Genomic DNA, 18519 nt, shown 5'->3' on the forward strand with positions numbered 1-18519 from the left:
GTGAAAAAAAAAAAAAATAGTAAACATTTATTCTATTAGTGAAGTATTTTCTTTTACCCATAAACAAATAATATATCAATAAGTAAACTTGTTTCAAATTCAACCATATAGATAACAACTACTCACAGAGCTCTGGCAATGTTGTTGAGGAGCTTCTCGGAAATCATCAAAGAAAATAGACACAACCTTAACCACAAAATGTTATCTTGCAGTTTCTGAATTATTCAAACTGGTCATCCAAATATCTCTTTTTGTCTCCAACAAAACCCATCACCAAAATTCCTCTACCAATCCAAATGAAAATATAGAGCAATACAAATACCATTTGCTTTAAAGGAAAATAGGCTATATTTTTTTAAAACTTTTAAGCCTTATAGATTTTGATCAAGATTAAGTCTTTCAAACTTGGAAAACTCATAACTTGAATTAAAATGACGTTATTTTATATCAAATTATCAATGATGATGTTAGGAAAAATTAATCTAAGAGTTCAATTGAAATATTTTTTAAAAATTGGTAGGATTTAAGATTTTAAAAAAATAAAAAGTTAATTTAAAGCCTTTTAGCCTATTCCTAAACTATTCTATTGAAAATATAAATTTTTTTTTTCTATCAAACAGTTAAAATATAATTTAAATGTTATTAATATTTAGAGGTCCCATGGCCTAAAAAAAAAATTAGCCAATCTAGACCTAGCTCCTCTTTTATGTGAGATGTCAATTGTTAAGGGCCCGTTTGATAATGTTGTTCTAATAATGTTGTTTAAGTGTTGTGAAAATACTTGTTAGTGAAAAAATATTGTGGAAATATGTATTGTGTTGTTTAAACAACACAACCAAACAAATCCTTTGTATCCCATTTTGATTTCAACATGCTAGCATCCAAAAGTGGGTATAAAAATTTTGGGCTTATTTTTGAAAGATGAAACAGTTAACTTCAAACCACGTAATGCTTTGATGCCCAATATTACCAATTCGATTAAATTGTGGGGCTTTTTTTTTTATATTTATTTTTGAGAAACAAACTAATTGTTAAACACACACGCACATATTTAATTACACTCTCTCACCTAGTTCAAACACATCACTTAACCCAAAGTATCACTACAAAATGGTTTAACTCTTACAGTAATAGATTGGGGCTATTCGATTTGGTTGAAGTCTTGAAGATTTTACAGCGGTGTTAAGCTAAAGAGAGAGAAGCTGAATTAAACACATATGCAAGAGATAGTGTGTGTGTGTGGGGGTGCTTATCGGAAAAAGGGGACTGTTTAATAGTATAAAATTTGAGTAAAATAAATTAATCCAAAAAAATATAAATAATGTGTAAAATTGTGGGAGAAGCTTATGTGTCAACATATTATGAGATCAATAAAAAGTCAAAAATTTCGGTTTTATAGCATATATATATATATATATATATAGATGGTAGATTAGTTAAGCATTGACTTATTTTATTAAGTTTATGAGTATAGTTTTTGAAAACATAATTATATTTTGAAATAATTTTTCTTAAAACAAAATTAACTTGGTCCAGCCAAAAGTTTAGGCGTCCATCTTGGCATCCAGATTTGCGCACAAGCCAAGCTGGAGAAAGACAAACCAAGAGCTTGACCACTTTCCCATTAAATTAAATTAAAAAGAAAAAACAGAAACTTGACCACTTTGCTACTACGCTCGATTCTTTTATGGGCACACATTTTTGTGTACATTTTAACAATTTATGCATTTGTTTTTTTTTTTTTTTTTGATGAAACAATTTATGCATTTGTTAACGGGATTGAATTGCATTATTTACATGAGTCCACCGCTAGTATTTAATGAAAAGTAATTCAATTGTATAATATTTTTGGAGTATAACAATGTAGTACTCCCTACTTTTTTATTAATGGCAATATCCTATTATTTTTTAAACTAGCGAAACCTACTATTCATGTGGGAGTGGAGAATATCATATCACCGATTCACCATATGATAAGAATACTAAACAGTCATTCGATAACTGAGGATACAACATATATTTTGATTTAAAAATTCACCATTTTTGTGTACTCTCCCATTTGATCAATAAATATTTTGCTTTTAATTAATAATTTTTATTTTATCAAATATAAAAATAAATAAATGTAGAAAATAGTTTACATTGTAAACCAAAATTCCAAATCATTCTCACGTGGAACAAGAACAACCAATTATACATATTGAAAAAATGAAAATCTATAAAGGATGTAACCGAGAAAGACTTGTTCCAAAATTCAATGAATTGTTTACCGTGTTGTAAAGTCGAAAACTAATGGCAGCACTTGAATGTGCTTAGAGTCTGTTTCAATACCGTTTATTTTGCTGAAAACTGAAAACACTGTAGTAAAATAATTTTTAAAAAGTAAAACACTGTTCACGCGTTTATTGAAAATTGGCTAGTTCATGAACAGTGCCGTGGGATCAGTCAAAAAAAGCGCAAAACGCGCTAAACGCAACAGGCAAATGCACGCTTAGTGACTTTAATCATTAATTAAAGCTTTTCATTGACCATTTGATTGGGTATAATTTATTACAACATAATTATAATTTAAAATAATTTGTCTCAAAACAAAATAAACTCGATCCAACCAAACACAATTCTTATAAGACCACAGGCTTTACCACAATTTGTATATATGTTAACTTGTGATTGTGTTACATGACTTTCACACGAGCTCATTATTGTTATTTGGTGAAAATATTAAAATAATCAAATCACCATTTGACACATGCTAAATTATAGTAAAGTCGTATGACAAAATACTCTTCTCTATAATTTTTGAGCCAAAATTTAGGGTAAATGGAGAGAGGATGGAAAAGTAAGACGATAGAAAAAAATTTTAGTTTCCCTTATTTGTGTTTGGTTGAGAGGGTGGAAAAGTTGAGGGATGGAAAACTTTTTTATTTGGTTGAAAATAAATTTTGTATAAATTTACCATCATGTACCTATTGAATAAAACAAAAGGTAGCACATTATACTTAAAAAAAAATTGTGTATAGATAGACACTTTATTAAAGTTAAAAAAAAAAATAGCATAAGAAATTAACCCAAAACTGTTTTCTAAAAAAAAACCCAGCCAAAATTAATGAGAAAATAAACATATGAGCACAAAAAAAAAAAAAAAAAAAAAAGGGAAAAAAGAAGAAGAAGAAGAAAAAAGCTACACGTCTAGACAAAAATCAAAGAAAATAAAAAGAAAAGAAGCCAACATTTCCAAAAAAAAAAGAGGAAGCCAACACGTTAGTAATAGAGAAAGAAAAAATCAAGGGAAAAAAAAGCTAACGCGTTGGAGACTTATAGGTGAATTTCAAGAGTATTTTTGGAAGCTCATTTCAGAGCTTTCCCCTCTCAATTTTTTCTCCATTTTGGGGAAAAACTTTTTGGTGGGCTCGGAAAGAAAACACCTGAGTCCACCATTTATTTTCCTTCCTCCCCTTCTAACCAAACACACTCTAAAAAAGTTTCCCTTCCTATGTTCTCTCTAAAGTCTTCCATCTTACCCTATTTCACCTTCAAACAAACACACCCTTAAGGCATCCATCTTGGCAACTAGATCTACCTACACACAAGCCAAGTTGGAGTTCCAGATAGGCAAACCAAGAGCTTGACCACTACCCTACAACACACGATTCTATTATGGACACACTTTTGTACACATTTTATCACTTACACATTAATCCACCACTAATACTTAATTCAATCATAATCTACCATTAATATTTAATCCAATCACTACTTGTTACGTGTTTGTGTCTGTGTCTATTTGTAAATAACTTATTTAGCTTGTTACTGTAAACTTTTTATCAGAAGTATTATAGATGAAATGAAAAAGTTAATCCAAACGGGCACTATGACTCGATTCTTTGTACTTACGCGTGATAGGAATACATTACTTACGCGTGGATCCACTACTAAACCATTGATACTTGATAAAAAGTAACCCAATCATCGATTTATCATGTGTTCAAGTTATGTCAAACTGTGCAAGAGTGCAAGCAACAATGGGTGCTAAAACTTTTTTGTCTACGCATGCTATTGAAAAGAGAGCCGAGATGTTTGAATTAACGGCTGAGATTCACAGAATATTCTTAGTCTTCACCAAATTTTTATTTTGAGGTTATTCTTCACCATTGAAAACCTAAACATAGTTAAAGTCAAATTCAACGATGCCACGTGGGAACTTTGATCTTGATCCAAAGGACACGACCAAAACACTCACCAAAAACATTTTAGTTTTATATTTATTTTTTTAATGTTGTCAAAATCAATGGGGCTGATCTGCTCCAATAAGAGCACACTGGCGACGTGGCAAGATAAGAAGCACGAACATTTCACACCTACATAAATTTTTTTCTTTTCCCCCTTAACCTTATCCTACCCTACTCTTTTTGGACGTACACGCGTCATCTTTTTAAGTGGCCATGATTGAGACACTTTTGCAGACATGGCTTTTTCTCAAACCTTCGAGTGCCTAATACAACACTCTCTCTTTGCCCAATCAATTTTGTTCACTTATTTATTTTGTTTGGCAAAAATTATAAAACCACATAAAATGGTACAACTTATAACACAGTCTTTCAAATGATAAATTGTGAATGGTAGAAAAAAGTAATAGGTTCACGTGAAAGTGACATACAACCAATCACAGTCTTATACATAACATAATTATGGTAAAAATTGTGAAAATTTATGTTTTGTAATAACTTTGCTGTGTTTGGACCATTATATGAGTTGAGTTATTCTCATTGATGAAGTTTCTTTTAGCATTATGTCATCCTAATCCTATTGAGTATTATATACTCCAAACACCAAACTCCAAAGTCTAAGAATAATTATATATTTACAAATAAATTTGTTGGTTTAGTGGATAATTACAAAGTAGGTCTAAGGAACTTTATTATTATTAAATTAAAAAGAATGGAATCCATAATCTTACTTATCCTCTTATAATCCATTTAGGCTTACCTGCAACCATCTTTCTTTTGTTCACATTTATATTCTATTATGTAGTCTTCTTCTTTTTGTATTTTATATATTTTTGATGGTTAATACATAGCCTAGAGCATAACAAAACAACCTGAAATCTTTTTTTATCTGTCATGTATACGTATGTCATCTGTCAATTCTATGCAAAATATTAAATATAAGATTTTTTTTTTTTGATAGGTAATTAGAAAACTTATATTAAAGAGGAAAAAAAAAGAAAAGAGAAATACAAGATGTTCATGATGATGAACAACAACACAACACAACAGCAACAAAACAGCAACACAGCACAACACTACACAACACAATAGCAAGAGAGAAGTCAGGAAACTAAGCTAAGGCATAAGATTTATTATGTAAGCTACTGGATAAATGTATCACCTTTTGTTTGAATAAAACAAATACATTCAATGAGAAAGATACTTAAAAATGTATTATGCATATCATGAAAAAAAAAAAATGTATTATGCATAACCATTTTTTAGATACCCAATAATGGTATTATATTATTACTTATTACATTATACTATGGCAAATTGCATATGTAAAATTATCTAACCACAACACCTGGTATAACTCAATATAAATTGATATATTTAGCTCCATATTTGCAATTAGGACTTTATAAGATTTAAAAACTGCTCATGGCAATTTGTAGTGATTATATTAATGTTAATAATATATTTTCTTTTTTTGAGAAAAAATGTTAATAATATTTAATTAATCATTTTACAACATATGGTATGTGCCACCGTCGGCAAAAACATTACAACTAGCCATGCCCCAAACCCTTCTCATAATTTTTTATGTGGCAAATAATTGAATTTCCCACCAACTTTCATGTACTTTGTCAATTCTAATCCTATAAAAAATTAATAAAAAAAAAAAGACAAGAAAACTTAAACAAACCCACAAGTTTCAATGTATTTTTGTATCTTTTTTCACATTGTAAATAACGGGTTAGATTAATAGTATATAGTTAGGTTAAAATACACAAAAAAATTAGAATTTTTTTTTTTTCAAATTCCAAAAGGTTTTCACACCATGACACCATCTTATTAAGGTACCTTTTTCATCTTTTGGAGTTTTACGATACGTTTGATATTTCACACATCATGATTCATGACATGAATCATGATGTCTCATGAATCATGATGTGTGAAAGATCAAAGATAAGACTCAAGTACAATGCTAGCTAATAAAGCATCACAATAAGATTCCATTGAATAAACCCCTATGCGGATAGGGATGCCTTAAAACACCAAGGACAAAAACTAAGATTATAATAAAGCACTTTGCGTACTCGTGCGAGTATTGCTTGTAATTTTTTTTAAAAAAATACGAGGTATGAGAGTCAAAGAAACAACCAATCAAAGACATGGACTAGCATCAAACGACAAAAAAAACTCAACGATAAAAGGCCTAGCCCTCTCTCGTTAAACATTTCAAACCCTCCTACATTTCTTTCTATACCCTTTTTTTTCTTACTTCCTTCTTATCCTTGTAGTCCAAGAAATCCAAAAAAAAAAAAAAAAAAAAAACTATTCCAAAGTTTTGGAAAACTTTGAATAGATTAATGGAGGGCAGAGCTAGATCTGACCTTCCTCCTGGTTTTAGGTTCCACCCAACTGACGAGGAATTGATCATATATTACCTTAGGAACCAAGCAACCTCAAAGCCATGCCCTGTATCAATAATCCCTGAGGTCGATATTTACAAATTTGATCCATGGCAATTGCCCGGTTAGTATTTTATAACATGTCACAACTTTGTGTGACAAAAAAACCTTTAGATTTTCACACACACACACACACACACACACATATATATATATATATATGATTGATTAGTTGGTTATTTTAAGCTATGTATTAGTGTTTTAAAGGTTTGAAATTGATTTTGTGTACTCTTTGTGTTGTGCAGAAAAGGCAGAATTTGGAGAGAATGAATGGTACTTCTTCACTCCTCGTGATAGGAAATACCCAAATGGAGTGAGGCCAAATAGAGCAACTGTGTCTGGATATTGGAAAGCCACAGGCACAGATAAGGCTATCTATAGTGGTGCTAAGTATGTTGGGGTGAAGAAAGCTCTTGTGTTCTACAAGGGTAGACCACCAAAGGGTATAAAGACTGATTGGATTATGCATGAATATCGCTTAACCGATTCGCGAAAACAACCCAAGAAGCTTTTGGGATCCATGAGAGTAAGCCTCTTTGTTGCTGATGTTACATTTTCAAGAATTTTGGTCTTGTTTCTTTGGCTAATTGATGATCATTTTGCTTGTGTTTGTTTTGTGTTGTTTTTTTTTTTTTCATTTCAGTTGGATGATTGGGTCCTATGTAGGATCTATAAGAAGAGGCATCTGGCCAAAGTTTTGGACCCAAAAGTGGAAGAATCACTGCCTGCTCCAATTGATGTAACATTGCCAAATGATGCTATTGATCAAAATATGTCAAAATTCCCAAGACCCTGCTCGCTTAATCATCTATTGGATTTGGAATACTTGGGCCCAATTTCCCAACTTTTATGTGACAATTCATACAATTCAAACTTTGATTTCCAAAACTTCATTGGCAATGCTGGGACTGACAATGCTGAGAGACCCCAGCAAGGAGAAATTCAGTACCAACAATATATGGATTCAGGGAAGTTCCAATTGAATCAGGGTGGCATCTTTAGCCAACCCACGTTTCTGAATCCAGTGTATGATATGCGTGGCTTTGAACGCTAAAAGAAATGAAAATTGGCCTGGTTTCATATAACAACTGGCATCAACTATTTAAGATTGTTTATTGAGAGAATTTTGTTTTACATGAAATTTTAAATTGATATAAATGATTCTCAAGATCAAATGGCTCATAATAATATCAAATTGCGGTCCTCATTGCACATTGTTTATTAGATTTTGTCAATTAAAAATAATGTCATTTCATAAAATTAATTTGAATATGGTTCTAAGTTCTAAACCAATTATAAAATTATTTCAAAATTAAAGCAATCTAGTCCATTTATAACTGTGTTACTAATTTGGAAATAGAAAGGGACTAATTAAGAAATAATTTTATTTATTTATACTGATTGAGTATTTGTCATTGTAATTTACCAAACATCTCCTGTATACTTCGTCATGTAATGCAAGCATTTCGTGGAAAATATGCTATGAAACCCATCACGACTCACAAAGCCAACAGTTTCCTTGTGCATATGAACAATCATCCATTTTATTGTTATTGAAGACATGGATTGCCACCGAATACTTTGACAAATTTATGGGATCTTTTCAAACAACTTCCTCAATTATTTTTGTCCTTGAGCTATAAAGTTGTTACTTATCCATAAAGATAACCGCAGCCATGACAAGGATGGTCAAAAAAACCGTGTGGAAGTCATGAGGTGTACCACACCTAGAGATGCAGCCAACAATTTAATTTATGTTATCGTGTATGCTGTACATGTAATCACGCTACTCTCACATAGGCCGTAGGGCCGGCCCTAGGCTTAGGCCACTTAGGCAATCACCTAGGGCCCTACTAGAGAAAGACTCCCAAATTTTGGGGCAAAAATTGAGATATATATTTTTTTAAAATATTTTTTTTTGGGATATAAGAAAAAAATTAGTTTTACATTTTCTTCTACTTTTAAGTAGTACCAGAGAATTGAGTAATGCTAAAGATGTTACAATTTTAAATACATAGGGCTTACAAATATGTGTCACTAATTACAAGAAATAATTTAGATAGGAAAGTACTATAAATACTATAAATTTTACTTTAAACCTTTATACAAATTGATACGGCAATTAATATGATTTGTAGACGTCAACAACCTATTAAATACATTTTTAAATTACTTAGTGATACATCTTTATAATCATCATGTTGTAAAATTTATAATATCCGTAACATCATTCATTCAAATACTTATTTATTATCTTATTGAAGTGTCATTAATTACATTCATTGTTACAACATTTATACGTTTTTTTTAGTAAAATTTGTTATAGTTTTAGCATTTCTTAAAAAAAAAAATATATATATATATATATATATTACAAGATAAAAAGAATGCATTTTTGTTATATAAAAATTATGATATTGAAAACTAGTTAAATATTATTTAATTAATAATAAAAATGCCCTATTTAAATATATCGCCTTGGGCATCAAAGTTTGTTGGGCACCTCTGGCGTAGGGTTACCCATCCCTATGTAATTGCACCGATCCCTATGAGAGAGTGTGTTTACATATATTTTTTTATATACACCATATACCCTATAAATGAACTAAATCTGCATTGAATTGATGATATGTCAAAGTTATGTTACCACATATTTTTTATTCCTTCTACATAAAGTATGAAGAGTTTGGCTTACTTACAATGCTTTATGTATTGATAGTGACATAGACACAAGTTCTAATTAAAATGGTCATTTTGACTTAGTATCCCATCAAATGCACAGAAACATTGGACAAAAGCCTCACCCATTAAGAAAACCTTTAAAAGATGATTTGTTATACACATATGAAAGTGTGTATGGGTTGAATTTCATACTTTTCAGTGCAAGCTGTGCAAAAGTTAGATGGAATTCCATAAATACATTGTGGCGTGTGAGAAAAAAATGAAAGAGAAAGGAGACTTTTTTTTTTCTTTTTTCCTTTTGTCCTATATACATACTCAAAGAGAGATACATTAAGGGTTTTCTTTAAAGAAGGACTTTGAGTGCTATGACTAAAAAAAAAAAAGTTGAAATATCTACAGGAGAGATCTTGGTGCCTTGTTGGTTCCACTGGTTTTTTATAGTAAGATTGTATTATTTCATAAATATAATATTTTTGCATTTTTACAATTTATTGTGAACTAAAGTTTTGGACATATATTTGAATGTTGTAATACTTATTTTATTCTAATATTGATCAAATTTAGCTTGTATTTTTGTTTTCCATCCACGAAATTGGTGTGTACTTGCATGATTTATTGCTTGACTATTGCTTGGAATTATTTTAATTTGATTCACACAGACAAAAGTTTAGCCCGGCTGTTAGAAAAATATTATGGAGTGATAAAAAAATTGAGTTCTAATGTGTCTACTTGAATATGGTATTAAAGTAGTGAAAATTCTTAAGTTCCACATAGAAAATGAAAGAGATAATATATGAGTTTATGTAATAATGAGTTGGATATTAAGTTAGGCTTAGGCATGTGTCTGTTACATATTCATTTTTATTTTTAAACAGTGTGTCAGTGCATCATTCATTCATCACATATGTGGTTTGTGAGTTATTTAATTATTTTTCAGATTCCGTATTACATATATATATATATATAGAATGTATATATTGTTTTTGTTTATTGAACATATTTGTGTTTTTGTATATGATTAGATATGTATATTGTTCCCATAAAAAAAAAAAAAAAAAAAAAAAAAAAAAAAAAAATATGTATATTGTTCACGATTGCTTGAGTACATGAGAAGCAAGTTGGATGATGAGCCTAGTACTTCGGTGCACGCGTGCATGGGGTTGGAACTTGGAATGCCGTTGGGATTGATGAAGACATTTCAGACCCTAATAGATTATCATAATAATAAATCAATGCAATTGCATCAGCAAGAATGAATTCTATATGAATTAGTTTTAGTCTCTGCTCAATTTAATGAAACACTCTTTCTCTAATCTTTGTTTTAATTTTTTTAAAAACCATAGCTAACTTATTGACTACGTGATGGGTCTCATGGACCCCTTTTGTTAATTGAATTCATGTGAAATTTCTGTGTTGTTCACTTGCTCCAACTGCATAATTCAATATTTACAATTGGAGCAAGTTAGGTCAAGAGCACAAAGAGGGTGGAACATTTTTTATCCTCAATCACCCTTAAGTGTAAAAAGATTGTTGACAAAGTATAGCTATCTCATTGCTAATTATAAGTCACACCACTCACCCATATTTTAACCACTCCCTATGTCAAAGTCATTATAAAAAACAATCCCATCTAAGCTCTCTTTGTCAAACATAGATAGATGCTCTTTATTAGCCTTCAATTTTCATTTGAAATTGGAGAAGGAAAAGAATCTATCATTAATTTGTTGCTTCCACAGGTAGATAAAGCATGGAATTGTGGATGATAGCTTGCATGATTTTGACATGGATATTTATCCATAGATTGAGTCAAAGGTACAAGAAAGGCCCCAAAACATGGCCACTCGTGGGGGCAGCAATTGAACAACTCATTAACTTTGACAGAATGCACGATTGGCTTGTCGAGTACCTGTCTGAATCAAAGACTGTCGTGGTCCCAATGCCATTCACAACATATACTTACATTGCAGATCCTGCAAATGTAGAACATGTCCTTAAGACCAACTTTGCCAATTATCCGAAGGTAAAGGACAATGATATTCATTCAAAATGTCATTGTTATTGATGTAGTTATTTGCTTTTACAATTGTGGAATGGTAGGAGATATATATTCCGCACTGCTTTAACTAGTTTGTTGAAGATTCATAGCTGACCTCAATTTTGTGACTATTTGAGTCTGTTTGGCTCTATGTTTAACTGAGCCATAAAAAGCTGTTTTTGTGCTACAAAGCACTTGAAGCTGAAAATTTGGAAATTTTAGGAAAAAACTCTATAACTTATTGTTCATGCTTTATAAATCCAGAACTTTGAAGCAATATTCATTGTAATTTGCCAAATATTCAAAACACTACAAAGTTGAAGTTAAAGCACCATGTCACAAAAACTCTACCGTTTAAGCACTACTTCCCACAGCGCTGCCAAATGGGTACTAGAGCTAGGTTGTTATTGTTGCAATGCTTATCGATAAACTGCATGTGCAGTTAACTTCAAGACACATATAGGTTTATCAGGTAATATGCATCAACATTATGGAACACTGTCTCTGGTTAAATGCAAAGCTTGGGCTACATGCTTTCTGTTTATCTTCTTTAATTTTTTATGCCTTTTATATGTGAGTGTAATTCTGACTGAAGGGTGAAGTGTATCATTCGTATATGGAAGTGCTGCTTGGAGATGGGATTTTCAATGCAGATGGTGAGCTTTGGAGGAAACAAAGGAAGACTGCAAGCTTTGAGTTTGCTTCCAAGAACTTAAGAGATTTCAGCACTACAGTGTTCAGAGAATATAGTCTGAAGCTCTCTGCCATTCTAAGTGAAGCTTCTTTCCACAACCAAGAAGTAGACATGCAGGTCACTTCAAAACCTCTTTGAATTCCTAAATGCCGGATAATCATAGAAGTTAGAGGGTAGTCAAGGCACCATGGAAATAAATTCTGCTTACTGCAAAAACATAATGGAATGACTTAAAATTCTTGTTTTCAAAAGCTCCTCTCTTTACTACTGCCATGTCTTAATAAGTATAAAAAATTTCTTTTCTAGGATTTGTTGATGAGGATGACTTTGGACTCTATATGTAAGGTGGGATTTGGCGTGGAAATTGGGACTTTGGCTCCTAATTTACCAGATAATCACTTTGCTCAGTCTTTTGACAATGCAAACATCATTGTGACACTTCGGTTCATTGATCCGCTGTGGAAAATAAAGAAATTTCTGAATGTGGGCAGAGAAGCTTTACTTGATAAGTGCATTAAAATCATTGATGACTTCACCTACTCAGTTATTCGGAGAAGGAAAGCAGAAATAGTAGAAGCTCGAGAGAGTGGCAGAAAAAACATGGTAACATGATAGAAACTCTTTTATGTTTTTTCTAAAGCTTGTTTCTCTAGCATTACTGAAAGGTACAAATTCATTATTAAGAAAAAAAATTTCACCATAAAAATTTCAGATAAAGCATGATATATTGTCAAGATTTATTGAATTAAGTGAAGACATGGAAAGCAATTCGACAGACAAGAATCTCAGAGATGTTGTCCTGAATTTTGTGATTGCTGGCCGTGACACAACAGCAACTACTCTCTCATGGGCTACATACATGATAATGACCCATGCTGATGTAGCTGAGAAGCTTTACTTGGAGCTCAAAACTCTTGAAAAAGAACAAGCAAAAGAAGAGAATGTATCATTGGTTCAGTGTGACACTGAGGACTCTGAATCATTCAATCAAAGAGTAACACAATTTGCAGGCCTCTTGAATTATGATTCTCTGGGGAGGTTATATTATTTGCATGCAGTGATCACAGAGACACTTCGTTTGTACCCAGCAGTCCCTCAGGTTTGGCCTCTTTTTTTCCATTCAATTGGTGCATGCTATGAAACCTTCTACGGGGAAAGTATATCAGTTTAAATTCCCTATCTTTTATCGATAAAACAAGAATAGTTGACATAACAGATGACTTGAATAGGACATTGCTTCTCCTGTTCAGTAACTCTTCTGCATGTTAAAATGATTGGAGTGTGCTGAAGAGAGAAAAGCAAATCCAAAGGAAAAATCATTTTGATGTCCACCTATAGCTACTCCAAATGGTCTAATTCATAGCTCTTCCCCAAGGGCAAAATGGACAAAGCTGCATTATGGTACCAAAGCATGCAGGCTATGGAGTATGGAATACTTAGAAGTTCATGTTCTATACTGGACTACAACTTTCTTCCATGAATGAAGCAGATTGACCTGCTTTTCAGATAAATTATACTTCTCTAAGCTCCTTTCAAGAGCATACTCAATGAATGAAAATTTTCTGTTTATAGGACCCCAAGGGCATTTTGAAAGATGATGTCTTGCCGGATGGAACCAAAGTAAGAGCAGGAGGCATGGTAACTTACGTTCCCTACTCAATGGGTAGAATGGAATACAACTGGGGCCCAGATGCAGCTTCATTCAAACCTGAGAGGTGGCTCAAAGATGGATTCTTCCAAAATGCATCTCCATTCAAGTTCACTGCATTTCAGGTAAGTACTTGAAGCTTTATTTACCAAGGTTGTGTTTGGGAATTTGCTGGACATTGAGGTGTTTCATGGTTCTTGTTTTCTGTGTCCTTCAGGCTGGGCCAAGGATATGCCTTGGGAAGGACTCTGCTTATCTCCAAATGAAGATGGCACTGGCCATTTTGTGTAGGTTCTACAAATTCAGTTTGGTGCCAGGTCATCCAGTGAAGTACAGGATGATGACAATACTATCAATGGCGCATGGCCTGAAGCTTACCATAGCCAGACGTTCTTAAGATGCCCTAGTAGCTGTTCTTCTGTCATGCAATTAGCATCAGATTGTAACGCAAGGGCTGGACAGTTTATTAACCGTTTGAAAGCTAAAACAGAAAAAATTGCTAACTATCTTGTGCAAAGAAGAGAAATATGGAACAGTGCACTATATTTTGGGGGAAAAGGGTAAGCTTGTAGTATCCACTAAACTAAGGAGTAATCTGACTTTAGTAACCTGGCGCATGTGATTTAAAACCAAAATAATAAAGGACCATGATTTTAGAGGGGCTACTTTGCTTGCTTTCTTAATACTATGGGTGTTAAGGAGGAAGATTGATAAATGTTGGGATGTTCAGAAAATAGCTATAAATTCTTTCTTCAGCTTAATTCTGAAGTTGTTCCATAAAGATAAAATCATGAAGTAATCTGATCTAATGCTAATAAATCACATTGTGGATATTATACACATGGAGTATTTATAGTTCGCTTATTTATATTCACTGGAACTATAGTGAAACCTGATCTTGATAAAGACAAACAGCAGAAACTAAGAAATTAATTTCTGCTTCTGGTCTTGCCATTCATTGATTTCAGCTTCTATCTTTGCTTGCACTGTTGTGTGAAAACCTGAGTATGGCTCATAACCAAAGAAGGTCTGAAGAGCCTGAAGCAATTTAAAATACCAGTTATAAAACATAGTCTGAAATGGTAAAGGAATCCTGCTAATTAAAATAAAATTATGTACCTCTAGCAGCACAAAGAAGGGAGCCATTATAAAGGCTTGAACAAGGTTATCCAAAAGAGCCGGTGCTCGTCCCTGCAGAACATGATTGAGTTTAAGGTATAATCAGTCTGACCGGTTATTAACCATGTCACAAACAAAAAAATTAGTTACCTCGAAGATCCCATGGCCAATAAACTGTACAGTCCAACATAATATCTGAGCCACCAGTACAACCTGGAAATAATTTGATAGTGGTTGAAATTAAATGAGATAAAATGAAAATCCCTTACATAATTTATACTATCAAGAAGAAAAAAGCGCATTAGTAAAAACTTGGAAGTACAGGAAATTGGTGCTAAAGCGAGCAACAGCTTTATTTCATAGAAACAAATGTATTATAAGCAAAAAACTTCTCCTGCGTAGCATGGACTGATATATGCCACTATGCCATCCACAAAATCTCCAATGAAAAATGAGTAGCACAGGCAACCAACTTGTAGCCCAAATTGTAGTTGTTAGCATTGTTCTTATATGAAGACATTAGAACTATAGCACTACTAACGCGCCCCACCCCCCCCCCCCCCCCCCTCTCACCAAAACAAAAGTAGTCATATGATCCAAAACAGTCATGCAACCATTATTCTTTGTAATCAAAGAAAATCCACATTTCTTAACCCAAGATTTTATGACTCTAAACTATGAAGGGAACTAGGGAAGTAGCATCCCTTTGATTTTTAATTTTCTCAAGACTAATGTTCTGTGAAAACGGTTAAAGTTAAAGCAATATGCCCCCATCTCCATCCTATAAGACTTAATTGTCCAAACATAAACGAGCCTCATTCAGCATCAATGCACTCTTTTCCTGAAATCAGTCTCCCTCATAGAAGCATAGCTGGGTGGGTTTCACACATCATTCACTTTCACTCTCCTAAATAAACCAGAGACCAAGGGCGCCTTTAACGTTAATTCAAGTACAAACTTCTGATGTTTTAACCTTATAATGCTTGCATTCCTAATATTGTCTAGCCCATAGTGTATTAGTTTTCTTCCCAAACTGCATCAAGATGTAAAATGTGATAGGCTTTTATTTGTCAATACACTTATGAGTTCCTTTCATCTTGTGAACAAGCGTATTGGAGCCATGTTGTAATAGTGCAGTGCGTCACTGTCAACGGATGGAAATGGAAGGAGATGATTCCAATGAGGTGTCTTTGGAGCTATAAACTTTATATTATGAGTATATATCAATAAACAGATAAAGACAAAGGAGTCAATAAATCTTTTTTTTTTTTTTTTTGCTGGAAAGGAGTCAATAAATCTAAATATGAAGTACCCCCCCACATGTTTTTACTTATTCATCTGGCATTTTTTTCATATAACAATTAAAAAGACCAATTACAGAAAGCTTTCTGTTTAAAAAAAAAAAAAAAAAAAAAAACTACTGGGCTCCTTGTAACAAGCAAAGATTATGCTCTTCCTCAGATAACTACATCTTAAACTCATAAAATTACTAGTGTCAGATAATAAACAGATAAAGACAAAGGAGTCAACAGATCTAAATATGAGTACCCCATATTTCTTACTTATTCATCTTGCAATGTTTTCATATAACAATTAAAAAGACCTATTACAGAAAACTCAAAACTTTCAGTGATTTTTTTTTGAATGGGGTCCCTTGTAACAATCAGAGATTCTATTACTTCCTCATATAGCTACATTACAACTGAGCTAGCGATAGCTAAAAAAATGTAAAACAACCTCAAGCAGGACCTGTTACAATTCATAAAGTGGGACCCTGATTCTGCAAGCCTAAGAATAAGTATATGAGAAAAAAATTAAAAAAAAAAAAAAAATGCTTTGCTAGTTATGAATGGTCTTATTTTGACAAATTATGTATAATGCACGACAAGCCATCCTCACTTGATAAAAATTCTTCTCCTTAACTATTCTTATAAAATAAAAGGAAACAAAATGGAAGACAATATATCCCTCAAAGAAACAACTAAGAAAAGACAGAATAAGGAATTATATCATAATATGCAACAGCAACAAGAATGCAAAGCAGAACTGCTCTAGCATTTCTAGCATTACATAATCTTGATTACGAGTCTAATGTGAATATGACAATAGAACAGAATATCATTCATCTCAGCATAGAATAAGGCTGCCAAGAAAACAATGAAGCAACAAACAAAATAAGATGCTAAATCGCTTTTTCTTTCATCAAAATATAGTTAGTACATTCCTAGCACAATATAGAACCAAAAACCATTCATCCAATAACACATATTCCTTCAGAAAATGAAAAAAATCCTAAACTCTATTAATTCCCAACGAAATTCAGTAATAAACAATACTGAATACTAATTCAGCACAGTAAAGGGTAAGAAAAGAGTGGTTTTTTACTGTCATAGTGGCCAAATGACAACAGAAACACTGGCTCAATTGCAAAATATTTAAACAAGCAAGTTAGTGCGTAAGAAGCATGGACATGGACATGGATACAACACTACATGGGACATGGTGACACTGCAATTCTTCAAAAATTAGGATGATACGACATTAATCAATATATCGTTATGTATATATTATGTGTATTCTAAGTTTTCAAAATAATTAACTATCAGAATCTTTAAAAACATAACTAAAATCGAAGGAATTTTTATAAGAAAAAGTTATATTTTTTCTTCTTGACCCAGTAAGGACACACATGTAGAGTGTCTCTGGCGTGTCTTTGCTCTACAAAGGTCACTCAGGAATTTTGGAGTGTCTTGTTCTTCTTATGTTAGCGCTATAACATATAAAAATGTTCTTCATTCAGAATCCTGAAAATTACTAAAAATTGTACCAAAACAAAAAAGATTCCCTTATGCCATAGATTATCCAAATTCCAAACCACATAAAAGCTATCTACTGCGGCAACCACAAATGATTCCCAATGACTCTAAGCATTAACAAACTCATGACTCTCCCATAACAAAACAATTAATAATCATATAAACAAAATACCCTTTAAATTTCAAATACAAAAGGGAAGCCATAGTTAATTTATGAACAAAAAACTAATAATAAACTAAGAATTGTACCTTCCAAGCTAGTGAAAACCCGAGTCTACTTGCAATAAAACTGCTAGCAACCCAACAAATAGCACAGAGCAGAGCAGCCAAGGACCCAGCTTTCACATCCAAACAGACGTAAAACATAGCATAGATCAAAGCTAACAAGAACCCAAAATTCAAAACTAGAACAAAATGAGTCCCAAACAGAAAAAACTCCAAGTGGGGGAGGTTGAACAGAGAGGGCGTGAAATAAAGCATAAGAAGGGCTGTGAAAAAGATTGGCCAAACAAACACCATATGGATGGCTATGTTTATTCGGTTGCTATGATAAGCACCATAGAAAGCAAAGTGCTTTTCAAGGTCAAGCAATCCCTTTCCCATTGGGGTATGAGGAAGCTTTTTTTCAGGGAAAGTAAGTGATTTTCTTGCGAGTTTTCCCGAGAAAAAAATTGGGTTTTGCTTGGATTTGTGTGAGGGAAAGAGGGTTTTGAGAATTGGATGAAAAGGTTTTGCGAGTTGTTAGAAAAGAGAACGACAAATTACAGAGGTTTCAAAGACAGAACAGAAGCCATGGAAAAGGCTTCATTTTGCTTTCGTGAGTAAACAACGTTGCGACTT

General features: G+C 32.6%; 3 protein-coding genes across 3 annotated transcripts; 2 read left to right on the forward strand and 1 right to left on the reverse strand.

Annotated features, from left to right (window-relative positions):
* Nucleotides 1-6473: 6473 nt before the first annotated feature.
* LOC115981642 (NAC domain-containing protein 1) lies at nucleotides 6474-7809 on the forward strand. Its single transcript, XM_031103926.1, has 3 exons — nucleotides 6474-6749; nucleotides 6931-7211; nucleotides 7329-7809. The coding sequence occupies exons 1-3, from the start codon at nucleotides 6584-6586 to the stop codon at nucleotides 7737-7739; spliced, it is 858 nt and encodes a 285-aa protein (XP_030959786.1). The 5' UTR covers nucleotides 6474-6583; the 3' UTR covers nucleotides 7740-7809.
* A 3305-nt stretch (nucleotides 7810-11114) lies between these two features.
* LOC115978693 (cytochrome P450 704B1) lies at nucleotides 11115-14505 on the forward strand. Its single transcript, XM_031100540.1, has 6 exons — nucleotides 11115-11387; nucleotides 11998-12213; nucleotides 12403-12699; nucleotides 12809-13195; nucleotides 13669-13869; nucleotides 13962-14505. Exons 1-6 carry the CDS (start codon nucleotides 11115-11117, stop codon nucleotides 14139-14141), a joined length of 1554 nt encoding a protein of 517 aa, XP_030956400.1. The 3' UTR covers nucleotides 14142-14505.
* Nucleotides 14468-18519, reverse strand: LOC115978694 (uncharacterized endoplasmic reticulum membrane protein C16E8.02-like). The gene is made up of 4 exons (XM_031100541.1): nucleotides 17929-18519; nucleotides 15014-15076; nucleotides 14864-14935; nucleotides 14468-14782 (listed from the first exon to the last, which is right to left on the reverse strand). The coding sequence occupies exons 1-4, from the start codon at nucleotides 18280-18282 to the stop codon at nucleotides 14666-14668; spliced, it is 606 nt and encodes a 201-aa protein (XP_030956401.1). The 5' UTR covers nucleotides 18283-18519; the 3' UTR covers nucleotides 14468-14665.

Source organism: Quercus lobata, chromosome 3, assembly GCF_001633185.2.
Source record: "Quercus lobata isolate SW786 chromosome 3, ValleyOak3.0 Primary Assembly, whole genome shotgun sequence".
Taxonomy (NCBI): Eukaryota; Viridiplantae; Streptophyta; class Magnoliopsida; order Fagales; family Fagaceae; genus Quercus; species Quercus lobata.

Excerpts from the sequence above, each read along its gene's own strand:
- LOC115981642 (XM_031103926.1), top strand. The coding sequence starts at position 6,584 with ATGGAGGGCAGAGCTAGATCTGACCTTCCTCCTGGTTTTAGGTTCCAC. Across the intron at positions 6,750-6,930 it reads TGATCCATGGCAATTGCCCG|AAAAGGCAGAATTTGGAGAG; the intron begins GTTAGTATTTTA and ends TGTGTTGTGCAG. Across the intron at positions 7,212-7,328 it reads AGCTTTTGGGATCCATGAGA|TTGGATGATTGGGTCCTATG; the intron begins GTAAGCCTCTTT and ends TTTTCATTTCAG.
- LOC115978693 (XM_031100540.1), top strand. The coding sequence starts at position 11,115 with ATGGAATTGTGGATGATAGCTTGCATGATTTTGACATGGATATTTATC. Across the intron at positions 12,214-12,402 it reads ACCAAGAAGTAGACATGCAG|GATTTGTTGATGAGGATGAC; the intron begins GTCACTTCAAAA and ends TTTCTTTTCTAG. Across the intron at positions 12,700-12,808 it reads AGAGTGGCAGAAAAAACATG|ATAAAGCATGATATATTGTC; the intron begins GTAACATGATAG and ends TAAAAATTTCAG.
- LOC115978694 (XM_031100541.1), bottom strand. The coding sequence starts at position 18,282 with ATGGGAAAGGGATTGCTTGACCTTGAAAAGCACTTTGCTTTCTATGGT. Across the intron at positions 15,077-17,928 it reads GGTTTTCACTAGCTTGGAAG|GTTGTACTGGTGGCTCAGAT; the intron begins GTACAATTCTTA and ends AATTATTTCCAG. Across the intron at positions 14,936-15,013 it reads TTGGCCATGGGATCTTCGAG|GGACGAGCACCGGCTCTTTT; the intron begins GTAACTAATTTT and ends CATGTTCTGCAG.